Source organism: Lissotriton helveticus, chromosome 4_1 (assembly GCF_964261635.1).
Source record: "Lissotriton helveticus chromosome 4_1, aLisHel1.1, whole genome shotgun sequence".
Classification (NCBI taxonomy): domain Eukaryota; kingdom Metazoa; phylum Chordata; class Amphibia; order Caudata; family Salamandridae; genus Lissotriton; species Lissotriton helveticus.
The window spans coordinates 1,101,085,097-1,101,104,572 of NC_136063.1; the positions used below are offsets into that span (position 1 = coordinate 1,101,085,097).

The following is a 19,476-nucleotide window of genomic DNA, read 5'->3' on the forward strand; positions in this document are numbered from 1 at the left end:
GATACGATCTGGAGATCAGGTGAATCTTCTTCGGGAACGAGCGGGACCTCTTCATCGAAGATATCTTCCGGTTCCGGAACTGATCTCCTCATTTCGTGTCGATCCCGGATGGTTTTCTTTGATCGGAAGGATGCACAAGCTGTGCAGGTCGATTCGTCGTGTTCTGGCGATAGACCGAGGTTGCAGACCTCGTGGTGATTGCTATGTGGAAACTTTGCTCGACATACCGGGCATCTTTTGAACGGAGTTCTGTCCATGAGGTGTAGGCCGCACGGCATCGATAGGCCCAAAGGCCAGCGTCGATGACCGGAATCGAACTGATGGCGTTGAAACTATTGTAGTGGATGTCGAAGGTAGTTTTTAGAAGTTTGAGGAAGTTTTGCACTTCGAGGTGCTTGAAAAGTGTTTTTCTAGCCGGAGCGAAGAAACTTTCATCCGAACCCAGTGGCGGAAGAAAACAATCTAAGGATCGAGCCGATGCCCATGTACAGTATTGTCCAAGGGAGGAGTCACCTATCTCGTGACTACAAAGACTTCTTCCAAGACAACAATAACCTGCAATCATCCGAGCCCAACACCAGGTGGCGATCTAATGCTAAGTGTACAATCTGCAGCTCATATGCCTCGAACAGTCCTATACCTCTCCATAGACTTAATTGCTCTACAGTATACCATCCATAGTATTTTCTAAAGACATGATGTTTGTCGTGTTCACTTCTGACATCATCGGGGATCTCAACTGTGATATACAAACTTTAGGTTTCCAAAATCTCAGGTGGACAGATAACAGCTTACCCATTTTGTTTCCCTTTCTGTATTTTGTTAGAGTAGTAATATCTCAGCCTTATAGCAACGAAGAACATTTACCTACCACCTAACTGTTGTCACTTGTCTTTTTCTTTGTTTCTTTTTCTTTGTGGGTCTATTTCTCCATGGTCAGCTGTCCTTCTAGCAACTTGTTTCTTCTACCTAACCCTCGTCTCCAATGTCATATATGAAGAGGTTAGAGATGCCTGTATTCTGTAATCTTCCTGGTAAATGTTTACTCAGTAAAAAAGTGATGTATACATCAAATGAACAAGCAAGAAAAAACTATGAACCGTACAACACAAGAAGGTAGTGTACGGCGGGTTGTCACAGAGAGTTTAAAGGTCACATATAAGCAACACTGATGTTATGGCAACAAGAAATACCATCTTGATGGTAAGAAGCTGCAAAAGACAGCTGCGAAGCAGCTCAATAGGAGTACACATACAAAATGTGACAAGTTAAGGTCCCACTGGAAATTGGAAAAAGGAAGAAGAAAATACACGTTGTAGGCCTTTCAATAAACATGCATCACAACAGGTAATTTAGATAAGGACGGCTGATCCAGCACTGCAAAAAGCCAGAAAGACACAAAAGAAGCAATAAAACGTCAGATAACTTTGTCTGATGGGGGCAATCTGCTGTATGCAGAACCAAGTCAGAAACCTGTCCTAAAGACAGGTCTATATTGTCTTTGTCGTGGGATTCTTACTGCCAAGCTGACATCAACCACCTACAGAGCAAGGTCCAAGGTGTTTAGGTGTTGATACTCTATCTCCAATCATTAAAGTGAAGATTGTGAAAGACCAGGTGCATAATCCTGCTCCATTGCTGTAATACCACATGGTTCTGGAATGGAAGCCTAATTAGAGGACAGACGTTCATAACCAGGAGCTCTGGATAACATACTCTTCATGCAGTCTGGGGCCACTAGAATTGCCTGGGCCTGGTCAGTCCTGATCTTTTTCAAAACTCGGGCAAGCGAGATATCAGAAGAAAAGCATACAAGAATGCCAAGTTCTACTCTAGGCAGACGGCATCTCCTAGCGAGAGTTGCCTTGGAAACTCCAACTTGCAGAACTGTTCACATTGCGCATTCTGGGTAGTGGCGAACAGATCGAGCCAAGAATCTCCATAATCGCTGAAGAGGACCGCTGAAGAGGACTTGCGACATCTAAGAGTGCAATTACCGCTCGTGATAGTTAGGCGTCTAAGGCTGTAATTTCTTGATAATCCAGCCAATTTCAGAGGTGTAGTTCCTCCTGTCACAGGGTCCATGATCCCATCCCGCCATGCTTTATGCTATACCACATGCCAGTGGTGTTGTCATTAAGCACCTGTACCAGCCTTACTTTGATGGATGGAAGGAAAACTATAAATACAAAGCAGATGGCCCTCGGCTCCAGAAGGTTGATATGGAGCCAAGACTCGGCCAATGATCAGAGGCTTCTGATCTCCGCCTCTCCAGACAGCTTCCCCAAACGGGAAGTGACACATTGGTCACCACTGTCAGCTCTGGATGTGGTAGGGACAGGGGTCCAACACTCACGCAATCGCTGTCCAGCAAGCACCACTGCAAGCTTTTCGCAGGCTCCTCTGAAATCTGGGCAGAGAGGTCCCATAGTTTTCGGCCCACTGAGTCTTCAGACCCCACTACAGAGCCTGCATATGCCAAACTGGCGTGCACAACCAGCAGTATGCAGGAGGTCATCAGTCCTAGCAGCTTCAAAATTGACCTGACTTAAATCCAGTCTGGAGGCTGAAAATAGGGATCATAGCCTGAATGTCCTGGATTCTTCTTTCTGGGAGAAAAGCAATAAAACATATTGTGTCCAGAATAGCTCCAAGAGGAGGAGCATCTGAGGAGTCCAGTGAAGGGACTGGCTTTCTACTGTAAAAAAAATCACTCAAGTCAATCTACCAATTCCATCAGATTACCAAAAGGAGATTATCTTCTTGTGGCCACGTTGGGTGGAAATCAAATGTTAAGTAAATGGATTTTGCTGCAGAGCTCTGACATTACAAAAGGAATACTTTCAGAGCCCTGGTACGGTTAGACTTTCTAGGTAGAGGAAGTGGGCTCTTACCATAGCTCCAGACTGAGGCGAGTCAATTGACATATCTGATTGGTCACTTCCTGCATCTGCATCCTTGATAGGAAAAACAAAACATTAATATATTTAAATCTGTGGATAGTGCCAGTACAACATAATAGCTAAAAAAAAGTAACATTACAACTCAATAACAAACTGACAAAATGTTAAACCTGTATCTGCTTTTCTTAAGCACAGTACACATAAAAAAGAAACAGGAAAAAATTGCCATTTGTAAGAACTGTCGTGGTGAACTCGCTTCCAATGTCAAATCAAGGGGAAAGGTGAACGTCAAAGCAGTCTACCCTCAGAACCTGCTCTTCATTACATAAAATCTCAGCCTCTATAAATCATTGTCGAAAAGCTGCAAAGCTCTAAGTCTTGGAAGATACATACTTAAAATCCCATGGTTGGACAAATATGCAATCACTTGTCGCCAGATTCTGTAAGGTAATCATGAGTCAATTTTTCAAGTTCCTATTGTACACTAGAATCTCTGTCAATTCAATTCAATTCAATTCAAATAAGCTTTATTCAATATCACATTGTGAATCAAAAAAGGATACAAGAATATAGCAGTATAGGAGTTAAAACCTAAAAAAGGGTAAAAGCATGTAGATAATAACAGACAAAAGCGTTTTCCTTTTGACCATGAACTATCTACAGCAGCTTCCTCTGCCGAATGACAGCCCATAAGAACCGAGACCATACAGCCAATGAATACAGATTTGAGAGAGATTGCAAATTGATAAAAGCTGGTCGACATTGCTCGAAACCAAGCACTTTTAACTGGGGCTTGATAAAACAATTCCTCAGATCTGAATAGTACTTACAAAAAAAGGTTGTGCATGGTGTTCCGCATGGATACTTTATCAAAGGTGCATTTTGTTGGATCATGCAGCCAGTTGTAAGTGGTAGGAAAACTGGTGGAGTGGTGAAAGATAGCCAACCGGAAACGTATCAAAACAAATCTATGGTGTGGATTGTATACGTTTGCTAGGTTGCATACCAGGTGTCAACATTAGTTGGTTCTTCAGAACAGAAGGTTTGATAATCTCGGAAGACAACCTTATTGCCTCGAGTAATGAGTTACATTTCAGTTTTAGAGCTTTTCTATAAATACTAATCAAAAGCTCTGGATGATCAAAATATTCAAGATGGCCAATATCAGCCGGAAGGTCACAGACAAATTTAAGCAAGGGAATTTTAAAAGCAGACAAGGATCTGAGGTAATCCTTTACAATGGAACGAAAAAGCTCAGTAAATTCAGATGTCCAGATCTTATACCAGAGCAGAACAGGCTTAATCTTGATCAAATCTGCTACATAGGGACGCCCAATTCAGAATGACCAACAAAGGTGGAGAAGCTTTTCAGGAGGGCAAGGAGGTTTCTTGAATTGGCATTTTCAACCAACTGTAGGCAATAAACATTAGCATGGCCCCACAACTCTGACCCATACATGGCAGTCGGCCTGCATTGAGACTTGTATACGGCAATCATTTCTCTTGGATGTTTAATACTCAACTTCCTAGAGAAGGTAAGCAAGGCCGCAATGCGGTTAACAAAATGAAGCCTTCTAGACTTTACCGCACTTCTCCAGTTCCCCTATTGATCAAATAGAATACCTGAATAGGAAAATGTTGATGTGGACATTATTTTGGTACTCTTGATAAAGATGTCACAGCAGTTTGTGGCTCTTTTCCCAAGTTTCATTACAAAGGTTTTCCTTATATTAATTTCCAAGTTGTGATACTGCATAAAGTGAGCAAATTCAATGAGTATTCGCTGTAAGCCAAGGGGGGGTTGCGGCCATAAGTACAGCGTCATCTGCAAAGAGGAGGGCTGGGATGGGTCGGTGCTCAACTTGGTGAAGCTCAGCACATTTGCTAGCTAGGGAGCTACATAAGCTGTTAATGTATAAATTAAACAAAAAAGGAGCAAGTACGCCCCCTTGTCAGACTCCTCTCTCAATGCTAAATGGCTGGGTACATTCACCGTTTAGACCATAGCTCTAGCCCTACTTGACGCGTACAAACGTCTAAGGAAGTTCACAATTGTAATATTTACGCCCATGGTGAACATTATCGACCATAGTTTATCATGTACAACAAAATCAAAAGCAGAAGATTAATCAACAAATGCTAAAAACAGGCTGCTTCTTTCGATGCACACATATTTCCCTATTATAAGTTCAGGTTATTGGCCTGCTCAATTGTCACTACACCTGGGTGAAATCCATACTGCTAATCTGAGATTATGTTATTGGCATCAGCCCGGTCCTGCATTCTTCCTATATGAATACGGCCAGCCACCTTAACTAGGAAAACCAACAGGGAAATAGGTCTGTATTGCGCGGTACTGTTACGGTCGCCCTTCTTGTATAGAGGAACTATGAGGGATTCTGACCAGATATTTAAAACTCCTACAGGCTCTAAAAAGTGTTAGAAGGGGCCCCAGAGGTCAATATTAGATTTAAACAAGTCAATCGGAATGCCATCTGGACCTGGTGCTTTGCCTCCTGTACTCATCTTTAAGGCCACAATAACCTAATCTAGAGTGAAGTTAGGATAGATCTGATCTGTTGGAAGTGTTGTTGTTACGAAATCGCTCATAGAAACTGATGGGGAAGTGTACTAGCACTCGCCTCCTGATTTAGATAGAGATTAGAAAAATGGACTAGCTATTCAGCCTCTGTGATAGGAATCTTTTTTTTTTTTTTAAATCTTTTTATTAAACAGACTCGACATATAGGTACAGTTCCACAAAAGTCAATAGTAGGGATTACAATGAAATCAAATATACATACAGATACAGTAGGATAATGCATTGGAAATCACAGTACATATGTTGCCACGGTATTCATTCCGGGGGCCCATGTCTTGGACCATCTTCGCGGGCAGCCTCGGGCCATGTACACTATCTTTCCCGTAGCACACACCTCTTTTTCCCAGTCGGTGATCGTGGGTGCATACAGGTCTCCCCAGAGCTGAGCGATGTTCCTCTTGGCGACCTTGCAGCCGAGTGTGACCCATTTTGTGGTGTGTGTTGAGGTCAGTGGATTCCCAGAAGTTGAGGAGGCATCTAGGGGCTTCTGGCTTAATTTCGACTCCCATTGTTTCGCTCATTACTTCTTGTATCTTACACCAATATTCCTGGATTGGTTTGCAGTGCCATATTATGTGCATGAACGTGCCCATTTGGGTGTATCCCCTCCTACAAGACCCATCTGCCGGACTTCCCATGTGTGTCAATTGGGGACCTGTTATGTAAATTCTGTGCAGTATCTTTAGCTGTCATCTCCTGCCTATTTTTCTCGTAGTGACAGCAGGGGGTCCTCAATGTTGTTAATGAGTTTTCGGTAAGTTAGGGAGATAGCTTTTTCAGGTTAATGACCATCCAGTACCTGTCCTCCAGGGGGGAGGAGTCATGGGGCAGCACTGTTTGCAATGCGTGTTGGACTTGCAGGTAACGAAAACGCTCCGAATCTGCCAGTGCATGCTGACGCTGGAGGGTGTCAAAGGGCTTCACACCCTCTTTGCCCCACAGGTCCCTAATGTGGGGAATGCGAGTCCCACAAAGGTGTGGCAAGAGTCAATTTATTGTTCCAGCTTAACGATTTGGTTGCTGAGTGCCAAATTTTAAATGTGTGGTTGGTAGGACCAGTAAGTGGGTACCTGTCTGGTTTGGAGTACAGTGCTCAGGTGTGTCCCCCGTTTGGAAGAAACCATCTGTCCATATTGAACCCTGGGTCGTCGGGCCGACCGTAGGTGGCGTGATTTATTGCTATAAGATGTGCTGCCCAGTAGTATTTTTTAATGTTGGGCAGTCCGATTCCGCCGTCGTACCAGCTGAGCGTGAGTTTTTGCAAAGCAATACGCAGCCTCCCGCCCCAGAGAACGTCTCGCCGGAGTCCTTCTATTTCTTTAAAATATGAATTCGGGACAGGGTCGGCCGAGTTCTGTACGACAAAAAGGTACCAGGGTAGGAACATCATTTTAACAAGCATTTGCAATGCAATAGGTCTCGCATTAGGAAAGTTTGAGCTATTGGTTTTGTAAATGACACTTTTTTTATTTATGTGTTTGTTTTGAAAATAGCGAAATTAATAGCTTTGTCATTTTCAATGCCAATACTTTTATCTTTTGTAATTGTGACACCTATAGGCATTTGTAATGCAACATGTTTTGTATTTACGTGACTTAGATGTATTGATATTACAAATAACAATGGCTTTTAATTTTTTTAAATAATTAATACTTAAATAAAAGTTATTGTAACTTATAATGGCAATATCTTAAACTTTTTTAAATAACTTTTGTGAAGAATATGTTCAGTGTATTTTATTGTGATGAAAATCCAAGAACAGAAGTGAAATATTACCAACTTTTTGTGACATTTGTAATAAAGCTTGAAACATTGAGAGAACATATTTGAACCAGTTGTTGTTGAATGGTTGCACAGATTGATACTGTGGTGGCGCTGAGTGATGGTGTGGCGTTTAGTGATGTTATGGTGCCCCTGAGTGATGCTGTGGTGCCCCTGAGTGATGCTGTGGTGCCCCTGAGTGATGCTGTGGTGGTGCCATAGATTGAGTGAGGGCGATAGATAGGGTCAGGGCGATAGATAGGGTCAGGGCGATAGATAGGGTCAGGGAGATAGATAGGGTCAGGGCGATAGATAGGGTCAGGGCGATAGATAGGGTCAGGGCGATAGATAGGGTCAGGGCGATAGATAGATGTGTGCGGTTGTGTGTGTGCGGTTGTATGTGTGCGGTTGTGTGTGTGCGGTTGTATGTGTGTGGTTGGGTGTGTGGTTGGGCGTGGTTGTGTGCGTGGTTGTGTGCGTGGTTGTGTGCGTGGTTGTGTGCATGGTTGAGTGCGTGGTTGTGTGCGTGGTTGTGTGCGTGGTTGAGTGCGTGGTTGAGTGCGTGGTTGAGTGCGTGGTGGAGTGTGTGGTGGAGTGCGTGGTGGAGTGCGTGGTGGAGTGCGTGGTGGAGTGCGTGTGTGCGTGGTTGTATGTGTGTGAGGGTGTGTGATGGTGAGGTGTGAGGGTGGGTGAGGATGAGGCTATGAGGGTGTGTGATGGTGAGGTGTGAGGGTGAGTGAGGATGAGGGTGTGAGGGGGTGTGAAGGTGAGGAGGTGTGATGGTGAGGAGGTGTGAGGGTGAGGAGGTGTGAGGGTGAGGAGGTGTGAGGGTGAGGAGGTGTGAGGGTGAGGAGGTGTGAGGGTGAGGAGGTGTGAGGGTGAGGAGGTGTGAGGGTGAGGAGGGGTGAGGGTGAGGAGGGGTGAGGAGGTGTGAGGGTGAGTGAGGTGTGAGGGTGAGTGAGGATGAGGGTTTGAGGGTGAGTGAGGATGAGGGGGTGAAGGTGAGTGAGGGTGGGTGAGGGTGCGAGGGTGGGTGAGGGTGCGAGGGTGGGTGAGGATGTGAAGGTGTGATGGTGAGGAGGTGTGAGGGTGAGTGTGTGTGAGGGTGTGAAGGTGAGTGAGGGTGTGAGGGTGGGTGAGGGGTGTGAGGGTGGGTGAGGATGAGGGGGTGAGGGGTGTGAGGGTGGGTGAGGGTGTGAGTGAGGGCGAGAGGATGCGAGGGTGTGTGATGGTGAGGAGGTGTGATGTGAGTGAGGGTGGGTGAATGAGGGTGTGAGGGTGACGAGGGTGAGTGATGGTGTGTGAGGCGGAGGGTGTGAGGGTGAGTGAGGGTGTGTGAGGGGTGAAGGTGAGAGGGTGTGAGGGTGAGTGAGGGTGGGAGGGTGAGTGCGGGTGTGTGAGGGTGAGTGCGGGTGTGTGAGGGTGAGTGCGGGTGTAGGAGGATGAGGGGGTGAAGGTGAGGGGGTGTGAAGGTGAGTGGGGGTGTGAAGGTGAGTGGGGGTGTGAGGGTGACGGGGTGTGAGGGTGAGTGATGGGGGGGTGAGGCTGAGGGTGTGAGGGAGAGTGAGGGGGGGTGAGGGTGAGTGAGGGTGTGTGAGGGTGTAAGGGTGAGTGAGGGGGTGAGGGTGTGAGGGTGAGGGATGGTGTATGAGGATGAGGGGGTGAGGGTGTGAGGGTGTGTGAGGGTGAGGGGGTGTGAGGGTGTGAAGGTGAGTGAGGGGTGAGGGTGAGTGCGGGTGTGAGGGTTGTGAGGGGATGAGGGGGTGAGGGGGTGTGAAGGTGAGTGATGGTGTGTGAGGGTGGGTGAGGGTGCGAGGATGTGAGGGTGTGCGATGGTGAGGAGGTGTGAGGGTGAGTGAGGAAGAGGGGGTGAGGGTGTGAGGGTGGGGGGTGTCAAAGTGAGTGAGGGTGTGTGAGGGTGAATGAGGGTGTGTGAGGGTGGGTGAGGGGGTGAGGGGGTGTGATGGTGAGGAGGTGTGAGGGTGAATGAGGATGAGGGGATGAGGGGGTGAGGGGGTGTTAGGGTGTGAGTGAGGGTAAGGGTGTGTTGGTGAGGGTGTGTTGGTGGGTGAGGATGTGAGGGTGTGTGATGGTAAGGAGGTGTGAGGGTGAGTGAGGATGAGGGTGTGTGAGGGTATGAAGGTGGGTGAGGGTGTGAGTGAGGGTGGGTGAGGGGCGAAGGCGAGTGAGGGGGTGAGGGTGAGTGAGGGTGTGTGAGGATAAGGGTGAGGGGGGGTGAGGGTCTGAAGGTGTCTGAAGGTGTGTGAGGGTGTGTGAGGGTGTGTGAGTGAGGATGAGTGAGGGTAGGGTGAGGCGGTGTGAGGGTGAGGAGGTGTGAGGGTGAGGAGGTGTGAGGGTGAGGAGGTGTGAGGGTGAGTGAGGGTGAGTGAGGGTGAGTGAGGGTGTGAGGCCTGCAGTTTTGGCCTGCAGGTGGCGATAGGCGACCACGTCCCGAAAGAAGGTTCACATCACAGGAGGGGGATAAAGATTTGCGGCATTTAAAAACCAGTGGCTTACATAATGTCATCGACTTTCACTTAAAATAGTCACTCTCAGTGAGAGACGGGTAGATTCCATGTGCGGCAAGAGGGCCTGTAAGCCGACATCACAGGGTGTGGATAGAGGGGAGGGTGTAAGTAGGGAGGGAGAGGGAGAGCAGGGAGATGAGAGAAGAGTTGAAGAGAAAGGCAGAGGGGAAAAGAAATTGTATTGAGGCGGTTGATATAAATCAGAGAAGAGAGAAACAAAGGGGCAATATGTAGGAAAAAAGGCTTCATTTGTGTAGCTTTCGTGAGTGTCTGCCACCAGGACAATTAAATTCACTCAGTGAAGGCGCTGTTTAACAGTGGGCTATACAAAACTAATCTATCAGGTTTTTTTTGCTTAAAGTCCAAAATCATTGTGTTGTTTGAAAGTTTATTTGTTCAGGCAGTCCTGTATTTTTAGTCATCGCCACTTGTATGTTGGACCGGGGAAACCCATGCTTGAATGGGAACAAAGCTAAGTGCCTACTGTAACGCACAAAGGAATCTATTTCTTATATTCATTTTATTACAACGACATAACTGCCGCCTTCTACTCGCAGTGAAGTGCCTCTCAAAAAGTTTCATACGTTATCAAAATGTCACTCATATAGTGAGATGCGTGATGAGAGATAGCATATGCGGGTATGGGATAAGAGAATCAGTGCATAGGCTAGTAATAGTGTTTATAAAAAAAAAATGTAAAAAGACATTTACCGTAAACCTCTTGTGCTCGTCTGATGGCTCTGATCGTCCAGCGGCTGTTCCAGCGAAAGCAGGCCGGGCTGGGCGGAAGTCAGGCAGCCCTCCTTGAGACAGAGGCGGGGCCTGACCAGAAGCAGGAAGTCGACCGCGACCGGAGCTTCCCAGGAGGCAGGCTGCAATGGCTGGCGCAAGGCTCCGGAGCAGAGAGAGGAGAGCCCTGCGTGCAGCCGGCGTCCGCCCGGGAAGCCAAGGAGCGGAGTGCCAGTGTCCCTGTGCCCGTTGACGCCGGAGGGAGCAGCCCGGAGCGGGACGAGTAGAAGTCCGGGTGAGTGGGGCTCCGTGCTTGCGTGTCTGTGTGTATGCAGGGGGCGGCAGTGTGTATGTGTGTGTGTGTGTGTGTGTGCGCCTGTGTGTGCGTGCGTGCATGCAGAGGGGTGGGGGCCACTCATTTAAATTTAAAAGTAAATATGACGCCAAAATAATAAATAAATAAACCAGCAGCTTGACCCATTTATTCACTGTGATGCTTCCGATAATTAAAAATGTGCCTTTACAAAGAAGTGTTTTAAAAAGAATACCAGCGTGCATGTTCATTACAAGACGGCTAGAAATAATTACTCATGATGTTCAAAGCAAGCCTGTTCATTTCAAGCTACCCTCAGCCAGCCTCGGAAAAAACGAAAGTAATACAAAAGCGAAACTGACACTGCCACTGCAGACAATGCTGCGCGCTCCCGAGGTGAAATCCGGCACTGAAAACGCTCGTAACACTTTGGTGTCCACTCTCCTAAAAACGGATCACATTAGTTGTCGAGCTGACAGCATTCATGCTTCGCATGAATGCTAACGTCAGCTCGACCTAAAAAGGGCTGCCTTGTCCAATAGAGAGAGCGGGAGTGACTTCCAGTTTGCGATGTCACGTTTGAGTCTTTGCAGTGGGGGAACAAGGTTACGGGCATACCAGAGTGTCAGTCAAAATACTTTTATTCGATTTTTAGTAAAATCATAAAAAGACAAGCATTTCATACACATTAATATACAATGATACCTTTACAGAAATAGCTTCAAGTACATTGGTGTTTATAAAATTAATAAAAACATTCGAAAGTATTTACAAAATTCATTCAACAAAACAATTAATGAGGACAATTGTGCAAAAAGGCAAAGTGCAGGGCAGGATGTCAATGTGGGCCTCAGGAGGTGAACGATCATTGAATGCTAGCTGGTGTTTCATGGCTCAATTTAATACGCGAAGCTGCTGCCAAGTAATTTCCCATGCAAAACATGGTACGAATGTTAGTCATGGACAGAAGATACAGAAGTGCCGGTCTGACTTGAGTGAAGCCAGCCTCCCTCAGCATTGGTAACAAATATTTTTTACGGGGGACTGAAAATAGTGAGCAGAACATAACAAAATGCATAGTGTCCTGGGTTGAAAAATTGTCACAGGGACAGGGGGGGCTGATTCCGGTCTTGCCCAGGATTGATAATTACCCAAATAATAATGAATCAAATTAAATCTAAATTTGGTCAAAAGAAATCTATGGAAAGGTCTAGTGACAATGCTGAGGTAAGGTTCCATAGAAATGGAGTTAATTGAGATGTAATGAGACCTCACCATCGGCTTCATACCAGAGTGAGTGATCAAGAGAAACGAATATACCTAGGTATTTGAAGACTTCTGAGACTATCGGTATTGGGCAGTTTCGAGGTAGCGGAGGAGAGCCCCCACAAAGGGCGTATAGGAGAGATTTTTGCCAGTTGATACGAAACCCGGAGTATCTGCCAAAAATGGCTAGGATGTCAAATACAGCAATGAGGGACCTTAGGGGACGTGAGGTATCAGAGGATGTCGTCCGCATATAAAGAAATATGGTCTTGTAAATGTAGTGTACTTGTATAGCGCACGAATCGACCCCAGCTGGGGTATCTCGGCGTTGTACGAATACCGCTGTGGAACCCTTCCTGGCTTTTCCCTGTGATGTGCCCACTCCTGGGCACCCCAAGGCGAAGCCAGGCATCCTAGCGTTGTTGGGGCCGTTGTGGAGATTAAGCAAGCTATTGCCCAGAGTTGCAGAGTGGGACCCATGATTAGATTAGGCACCAAGGCGAGAATTATCAGGTCCAAGGAAATTGAGCCCAAGACCCGCCGAGGCAGGAATTGAACCCTGGTCCCGAGCTAGACCTCTGCATCAGGGTCTGCCGCTCTAAATATTGAGCCACACTTCTCCCAGTCCGCCGACCATTGCATTCCACGGATCATCACGTCTCTACAGATCCATGCTGCAAGGGGTTCGAGGGCCAAAGCGAATAATAAGGGAGAGAGGGAGCATTCCTGACAAGTCCCCGGCTAAGTGTGAAGGTCTAAGATTTTTTGTTATTCACGACTACTTGAGCCATAGGTGTGCTATACAGCAAATGCACCCACCGGCTGAAATTCGGTCCGAATCCCAATTTTGTGAGTGCGGCATAAAGATAACGCCACTCAAGCGTATCAAATGCCATAGTGGCATCTAGGGAGACTATGATTGCATCCTCCCGTATGGTCCGTACCCTGCCCAAGACCCCATGCACTCTACGCAGATTTAGAGCAGTGTTCCTCTTCGGCATAAACCCCGATTGATCAGGGTGTACTAAGTCCCTTATTACCTAAATCAGCCTATTGGCGAGCACTTTGACTAGGATTTTAGGTTCTGCATTAAGCAATGAGATATGGCGGTAGGAGGTCCGCCGAATGCAGATCCGTCGCGCCAGGGCGCAAACGCAGGACCACGAGCAAAGGCCACTTGGTGAGGGGGGCGTCTAGGGTGTAGGCCGCAAGCCAGCGGCGGGTATAATAAAAGCGTGAAGGAACAAGAGTACCTGCTCCTTACTCACAGGTATAGGCCCTTCCTGGGTCTCTTCATGGTATGGGCAAGTGTCCATTCAATTGAGGACCGGTGTTCAAAGGCTGAGTAGCTGGGAAGAGCGCAGACTGGTAATGTCCCAGGATCCGGGGCCACACACGGTATCAACAAGATCCGTGCTGGAGGCTAGCAGCCTCTCCAGGACAACATGCAGGGGGGCGTGGTGGCGCAATTGGGTATGGTTACAGTGGGCGCACTTGCACTGGGCCTTGGTCTGCACTGCGGAGGGCCCTAGGTGATGAGGGTCACAATCCCAGTCCCAGGCGTACTCACTGGCGTGGGACTGCAGGCCAGGCACTCCTTCCGCTTCGGTGTGCAGAAGCACCTCTCCGCTGGCAACCGGCTGAAACTCCCAGGATCGATCACTAGGGCTGGCCCCAACACAGCAGGTCTGGTGGGCAGTTTTCTGGCAGCGAGGCAGAGCACAGATTTGCAACGTCTCCGAAGGTGGGTCCTCACCAAGTGATGGTAAACTTCCGCTTCGATGGTTTGCGGCCACCCCGGCGATGGGGGAGGGGTTCCGCCGACAACCTAGGCGTTTGCGACGTCCGTTTAAGATCAGGATTGCAGCAAAATGCACCGCTGCTCCTCCGGTGTGCAAATCCGACACCGGAGGATCAGATAAGTGTGGCGGATTGGCGGGGCAGGAAAGTGGGCCTCAGAGATACCCTAGCAGGCGGCCATGTTCTTTCGCCGCAAAGCCTCGCCCCCTCTGTGATAGCAATCTGAATGCGGGACTATCTGCTTGTTCTAAAAACGAGGAGCTAATAACAAGGCATCTGTCACTTATTGTTCCTTCCAGAATGTGGCCATTAATCACCATTAACCAACCAACATGTGTTGAAACGGTGCATACTTGTGCCAGTAAGTGTTCTGTGTCCAGAGTTTTTAGAACTTTACACCTGGGTAAAACTTTTTTTACCATTGTGGTGTTAGTTACCATTGAAACATTCTAATACAGAATTACGATGCAATGAGAGCACACTGAACGTCCCTCCACACATCATCCCACTCCATCACCTTACCCAGTTGTGCATGCTCTCTGAATTACCCCTTAAAGCACTGATCCTCTGTTTGTCAGAATTGTATATATGGAATATAATGCCTAATGATATATTGTTACTACATATACACTTCACACTGGCGATAGTGGTCTAGTTGCTGCTTTTTCTCCTGGAGGGATACAGAGCAAAGTGTCTCAACTGAAAGCATCTACTGGTCTGGAACTCAAAAGAATTGATTGCATTCCTTGACTGAATCTGTCAATTATGGTTCAAGTCTGACAGTATTCATCACTCTTCTTGGTATTTGTGAATGTCACAGTCACAATGCCCTTAGTACCAGTTCCCACTCACAAGTGAAAAAGGACTCTTGGGATGAGAGGAAGATCACAAGGCCTTATCTGCATCCAGTTAACAATGAGCTTAGGCTATGTCAATTTTCATAAAGATGAATCAGTGGTGTTTAAGTCTTGTCCTCAGTGCCTGATCATTATAGCATAGCTCTGCCCTCTACTCGCAGTTCCACCTTCTCCCTTCTCAGTCATAAGGCATTCTTCCTTTCCATAACTGTAGTAGGAGTCAAATAATCAATTGCCCCTGCTCCACACAACTATGGGAATCTTCAGTAGTGCATCAGATCCACTCGAGTGGTGGAGCAGCCCAGGACGCTGTCCATGCTGGAACCATCCCACTCGGTGCATGACCATTTTTTTTATCACCTAACAGCTCGGTCTCTGCTACGATCTTCCAACATACCGGCCCAAATTCTGGTCACCAATGAAGATGACTAATCTTGCTATGTAGTAAACTCTTTATGACCAGTGATCGCCTCCTATGACTCTCTGCATGCAAGATGTTGTTCGTAGTAATTGCTTCCTGAATAAGGTTATTAGTAATTTATCTTCTACTTTCAATATTCAAAATGTCACTTCTGTTCGGGAGTTGGCAAAGCAGGTCAGTTGTTTCTCTCAAGTAAGAATCTAGACCCCCGGGGAAGGAGGGGCTCAAAGTTGACAAAAGTAACATACAAGCAAGAAAGACAAAGCAAACCATATGTACACCTTCAATTGAAAGGGCATTTTTGATTTTCCAAAACTTTTTACACCATGGGCAAATTTAAACGAACTTTGGCAAGCCATTAACTTAGGTTAAACAGTTTTGTGAAGATCCGTCTTGGGCAAAAAAGTTTCAGTAGGGGACAGTCTGATTGACGGGAGCTGGTGTGGGCTCAAATAGAAGATTTTCCCCATTTTGGATCCCATAGGAAACTTTGCTCATGCCTACAGCCTGTACCACTAAACAGATTTACACCAAACTTATCATGATAGCAGAACTTTACTCAGAAAGCTTGGGCTTGTTGGTTTGATGCAAATCTGTTCACTAGTTTTTTGGACTACAAGCATTAAAACAAATTGCAAAGTGAGCTTTAAAGAGTTAACACTTTGTACATATTTGTCATTTGGAATCTGCAAGTTTGGGAACTCAAAAGAGAACTAATTAGAAGTGAGTGCTTTTTCTCCACTTGCAGTTTTTAGGTCAAGCCTGTAGCAGCAAGCATGTGCTGCTCTGGCGATACTTATAGTAAGGGGCTTTCAAAAGCTCACCACACGCTCGTGCGTGTGTGGCCTATTGCTTGCGGTTACCCGCATGGGCGACATCTGTTTTGAATTATCGTGCCCAGAAGCGTGCACGATAATGCAGAACAGATGTGGCCTGGTGCTCGCATACCACGCAGCTCGCATTGACCCCTCGCATGCTTCTTCATGAAAGTGCCAAACGAAGAAGGTGTTTCCTTCCCCTCATGTATGATAGGTCCAACATTTGTCTATTGTGGAAGAGACACACCCGCTGGCCGAACAAGAAACTGCGGATATCTCCATTTTATTTAATTAACTCCATAGTGACAATTGCTCCCGGTAATGTTTTCTGTGATGCACACATTATTTATTCTTTGGTGACTTTGTCAATTAAACTTCTCTGAGGCACACAGAGCTGAGTCCAGTTCATTTAGGAAGAATCTCTATGGCACCACTGAAAGACAGCACAATTGTTTTCTGTGATGAGCATGCAATTTTACTAGTTTAAAGCAGATTTAATCCAGAGGAAATGCCATATGATTACACTACAATATATTACGCAAGATACGCCCACCCCTAGTGGGTAACTCACAAATGCGAGTGAACCGCACAAACGTGAGAATGAGATTGAGTTTTTGTACCATTTAAAAGTGTATGTACATCCATGAGTCATGGCTACACTTGTTAATTATTTCATCCTGCTGGGACAGTGGATTGTTTTCAATACACCTCTTTGTGTGTGACACTGCCATTTTGTGAGTAAGCTGGAATGCATAAAGTACTTACAAATTAAGATGAAACGTATCTGTGCAGAAAGCTTCAATGCTTTGGTATACCTAACCATCCCCTTTTCACTCTCCCACACTCCTGCAAGTCAAAAGCCAAAAGACTCTGGAATAACCCTCCTCAAACATATCCCTGAGTAACGTTTTAAAAACACACAGTTCCATTCATTCAGAGCACGAGTCTTAACAAGCCTTGGCATAGCCAATAGGTCTCGCATTTGGGACCTTATAAGTATTTAGTTATGCAGCACAATATCCTTAGTGCAATAACATCAACTGTTGCATGGCTAAACACTTCTAAGGTCCCAAAGGCGAGACCTATTGGCTATGCCAATGCTTGTTGGACCTGCGGTTACACAGTGGGAATATCAGTACCGAGGGATCTGACTAACTGCGGCAAGGGAAAATTGTTGCTGCTGCTGGGTGGAGCACTGGGATGTGGTGCCAGAAACGTCGGAAAAGCTGGGACCCACTGAGGGGGAAAGGGGACGAGCCGCTGTCATCATTGTGGTCCCATTGGCACCCAGATTTACCCAGGAATGTTGTTTCAGCCGTGGTCCAGGACCCCAGCCACAGGTCATTGGAGCCAGACCAGACTTGAGAGTCCTGCCAGGACCACCTCACACCACCCCTCTACCATACAGTGTGTGCTGGGAGCATTGGACCCTTGTCCTCGGCACTCTGCGGGCTGCCGTGGCCAGTGAGTGTAAAGGGTAGAGCCTTAGTCGACTGGAACCCAATGCAAGCGAAATGGCACAGTCTGCAGTCGGACACTTCAAAGAAACCCACAGTAAAACATGCCCCCTCAGTCCCCTCCCACCACCATTAAATCAACAAGCAAGAACATTTTCCAAGGAATTATTCAATCTAGGAGTTCAGAAGACCAAAGACAAATGTGTGTATTTTTACGAAGTACCAAGGCTGTTCACACTCCAAGGGCCTGATTACGATCTTGGCGGATAGGATACTCTATCACAAACGTAACAGATATTCCATCCACCCTATTACAAGTTCCATAGGATATAATGAAATTGGAATTTGGCGGATGGTATATTAGTCACGTGTGTGACAGAGTAACCCTGTCGGCAAAGATTGTAATCAGGCCCTTAATCGGGATCAACCTTCGCCACCAAATCTACCTAAAGTTCTATGTTCAAGTTTGGGAAATAGATATCAAATAGTGTAGTGGATCTGTACTGAATAGTCACCTATGCTAAAATTTACCTTCCATTCAGGTTCCTCCTAGATGTCTTCATTCATATGTGTACATTGTGCCTTCCTAGTAATCCTACCTCTGCATTTATTGTGATATTGAAGGCTCACAGTTCTGAACGGTAAGTGATGTGCTTCTAAACTATTTTTCTAAGAATCTCTTTTGCCGTTTTGCGGGCGAGTTAAGACCTGTCACATTTAGGGAAAGTTGGCTAACAATGTCCTGCCTTTGCTACCCTTCTCGCATGTACACATAAATAATTCAAGAACAAAAGCGTACTCACCCCTTCTAATAATCCCCATCTACTTACCAACTCCTCCAAAGTTCAACATAGTTTTCAAAATACTGCTTTTGGGTTCTAGGAGAACCGCTACAGGCAGAGGATAAATAGCATGAAATTATCTCAGCATTGGTTGAACACAAAACGTCTGCACCTGCTGAGTCACATTTCCAACCTCTCTCCACCAACCCCAGTTCATGGAAATCCATTCTCTTCTAAGATATTTATTGGGCAGTTTTAATGATGTACGATACATTAACACCAAGGGCGTGTCCAGATCAAGCAGCAAATGTGGCCCTGATGTACTGTTCAATCTTTTGTCGCAGTCCATCCTCTGTCACCATATATTTCTCTTTGGACAGGGTATTGAGGTTCCACCTGGCATGCTTCTTTATTTGTGTTGAATGGGGGTTTACTGCTGTTTTCCAGGAGTATCTAACAATTTCCTGCCCTGCACCCAAGACAGCACTGTCCCTTCTCTATCCTTCAGCAACACTGTAGCCCAGCCCGAAAGAACAAGCGAAACCTGGTCTCTCTTAACTCAAGCACAATCAGCTTAAAATGTTTTAATTTTTAACAATGTTACTAATGTCAATCCATTCAGCAGAGCTGTGTTGCTTTTGCAGTAGTGGAGGGGTCTCCCACCCTAGCCGTTTGGAGGACGGAGAATAACAACAGGTTGACTAACATCTCGAGGTATATCTGTGGGTGCTTGAGTTCTTCTTCTGACTGATTGCCCTCATAACCAATGGTGCAGCTAGAATCATTCTTCAGCACTGCAGGGAAATCAATCAATCAGGATTGGTGTAGCGCAGCTTATTACACTGGGGTAATCCATGCACTGTACCCCTGTAATATGCACACCTCTCGCAAGCTATTCAAATTTATAAGAAAAGGTGATTGTTTTGGGTCTTCAACATCGCAATAGAGGTAGTGACCATATGCTCAGTGTTCTGCATATCTTAGTCCGCAATGGCGTTTACCTTCAATTGTGTCAGGCAATTTGCAAGCTGATCTCTCTAATATATTCAGATGCTAAAGTATTCGCTAAGATACTGGCCACCCGGTTAGCCCCTATGATGGCCAGGTTGGTTCCCCCCAGCAGCCTGGATTTATACAGGGGAGAGACACTGGCGCTCATGTCAACACTGCAGTGGCGGCTTTTGATGCTACAGGGAAGCTAACGAGAAATCTCGGCATGGTCTCATTAGATGCAGAAAA

At 46.3% G+C, this 19,476-nt stretch overlaps 1 protein-coding gene across 4 annotated transcripts in view; it reads right to left on the minus strand.

Moving 5' to 3' along the window:
* The window catches only part of HJURP (Holliday junction recognition protein), a 934,375-nt gene that overhangs the window by 632,468 nt on the left and 282,431 nt on the right, over window positions 1-19,476 (minus strand). For all 4 annotated transcript variants that reach the window (XM_078687703.1, XM_078687705.1, XM_078687704.1 and 1 more), the window contains exon 5: window positions 2,895-2,957. In XM_078687703.1, coding sequence (XP_078543829.1) covers window positions 2,895-2,957 — 63 coding nt within the window. The remainder of the gene's footprint in view (window positions 1-2,894; window positions 2,958-19,476) is intronic.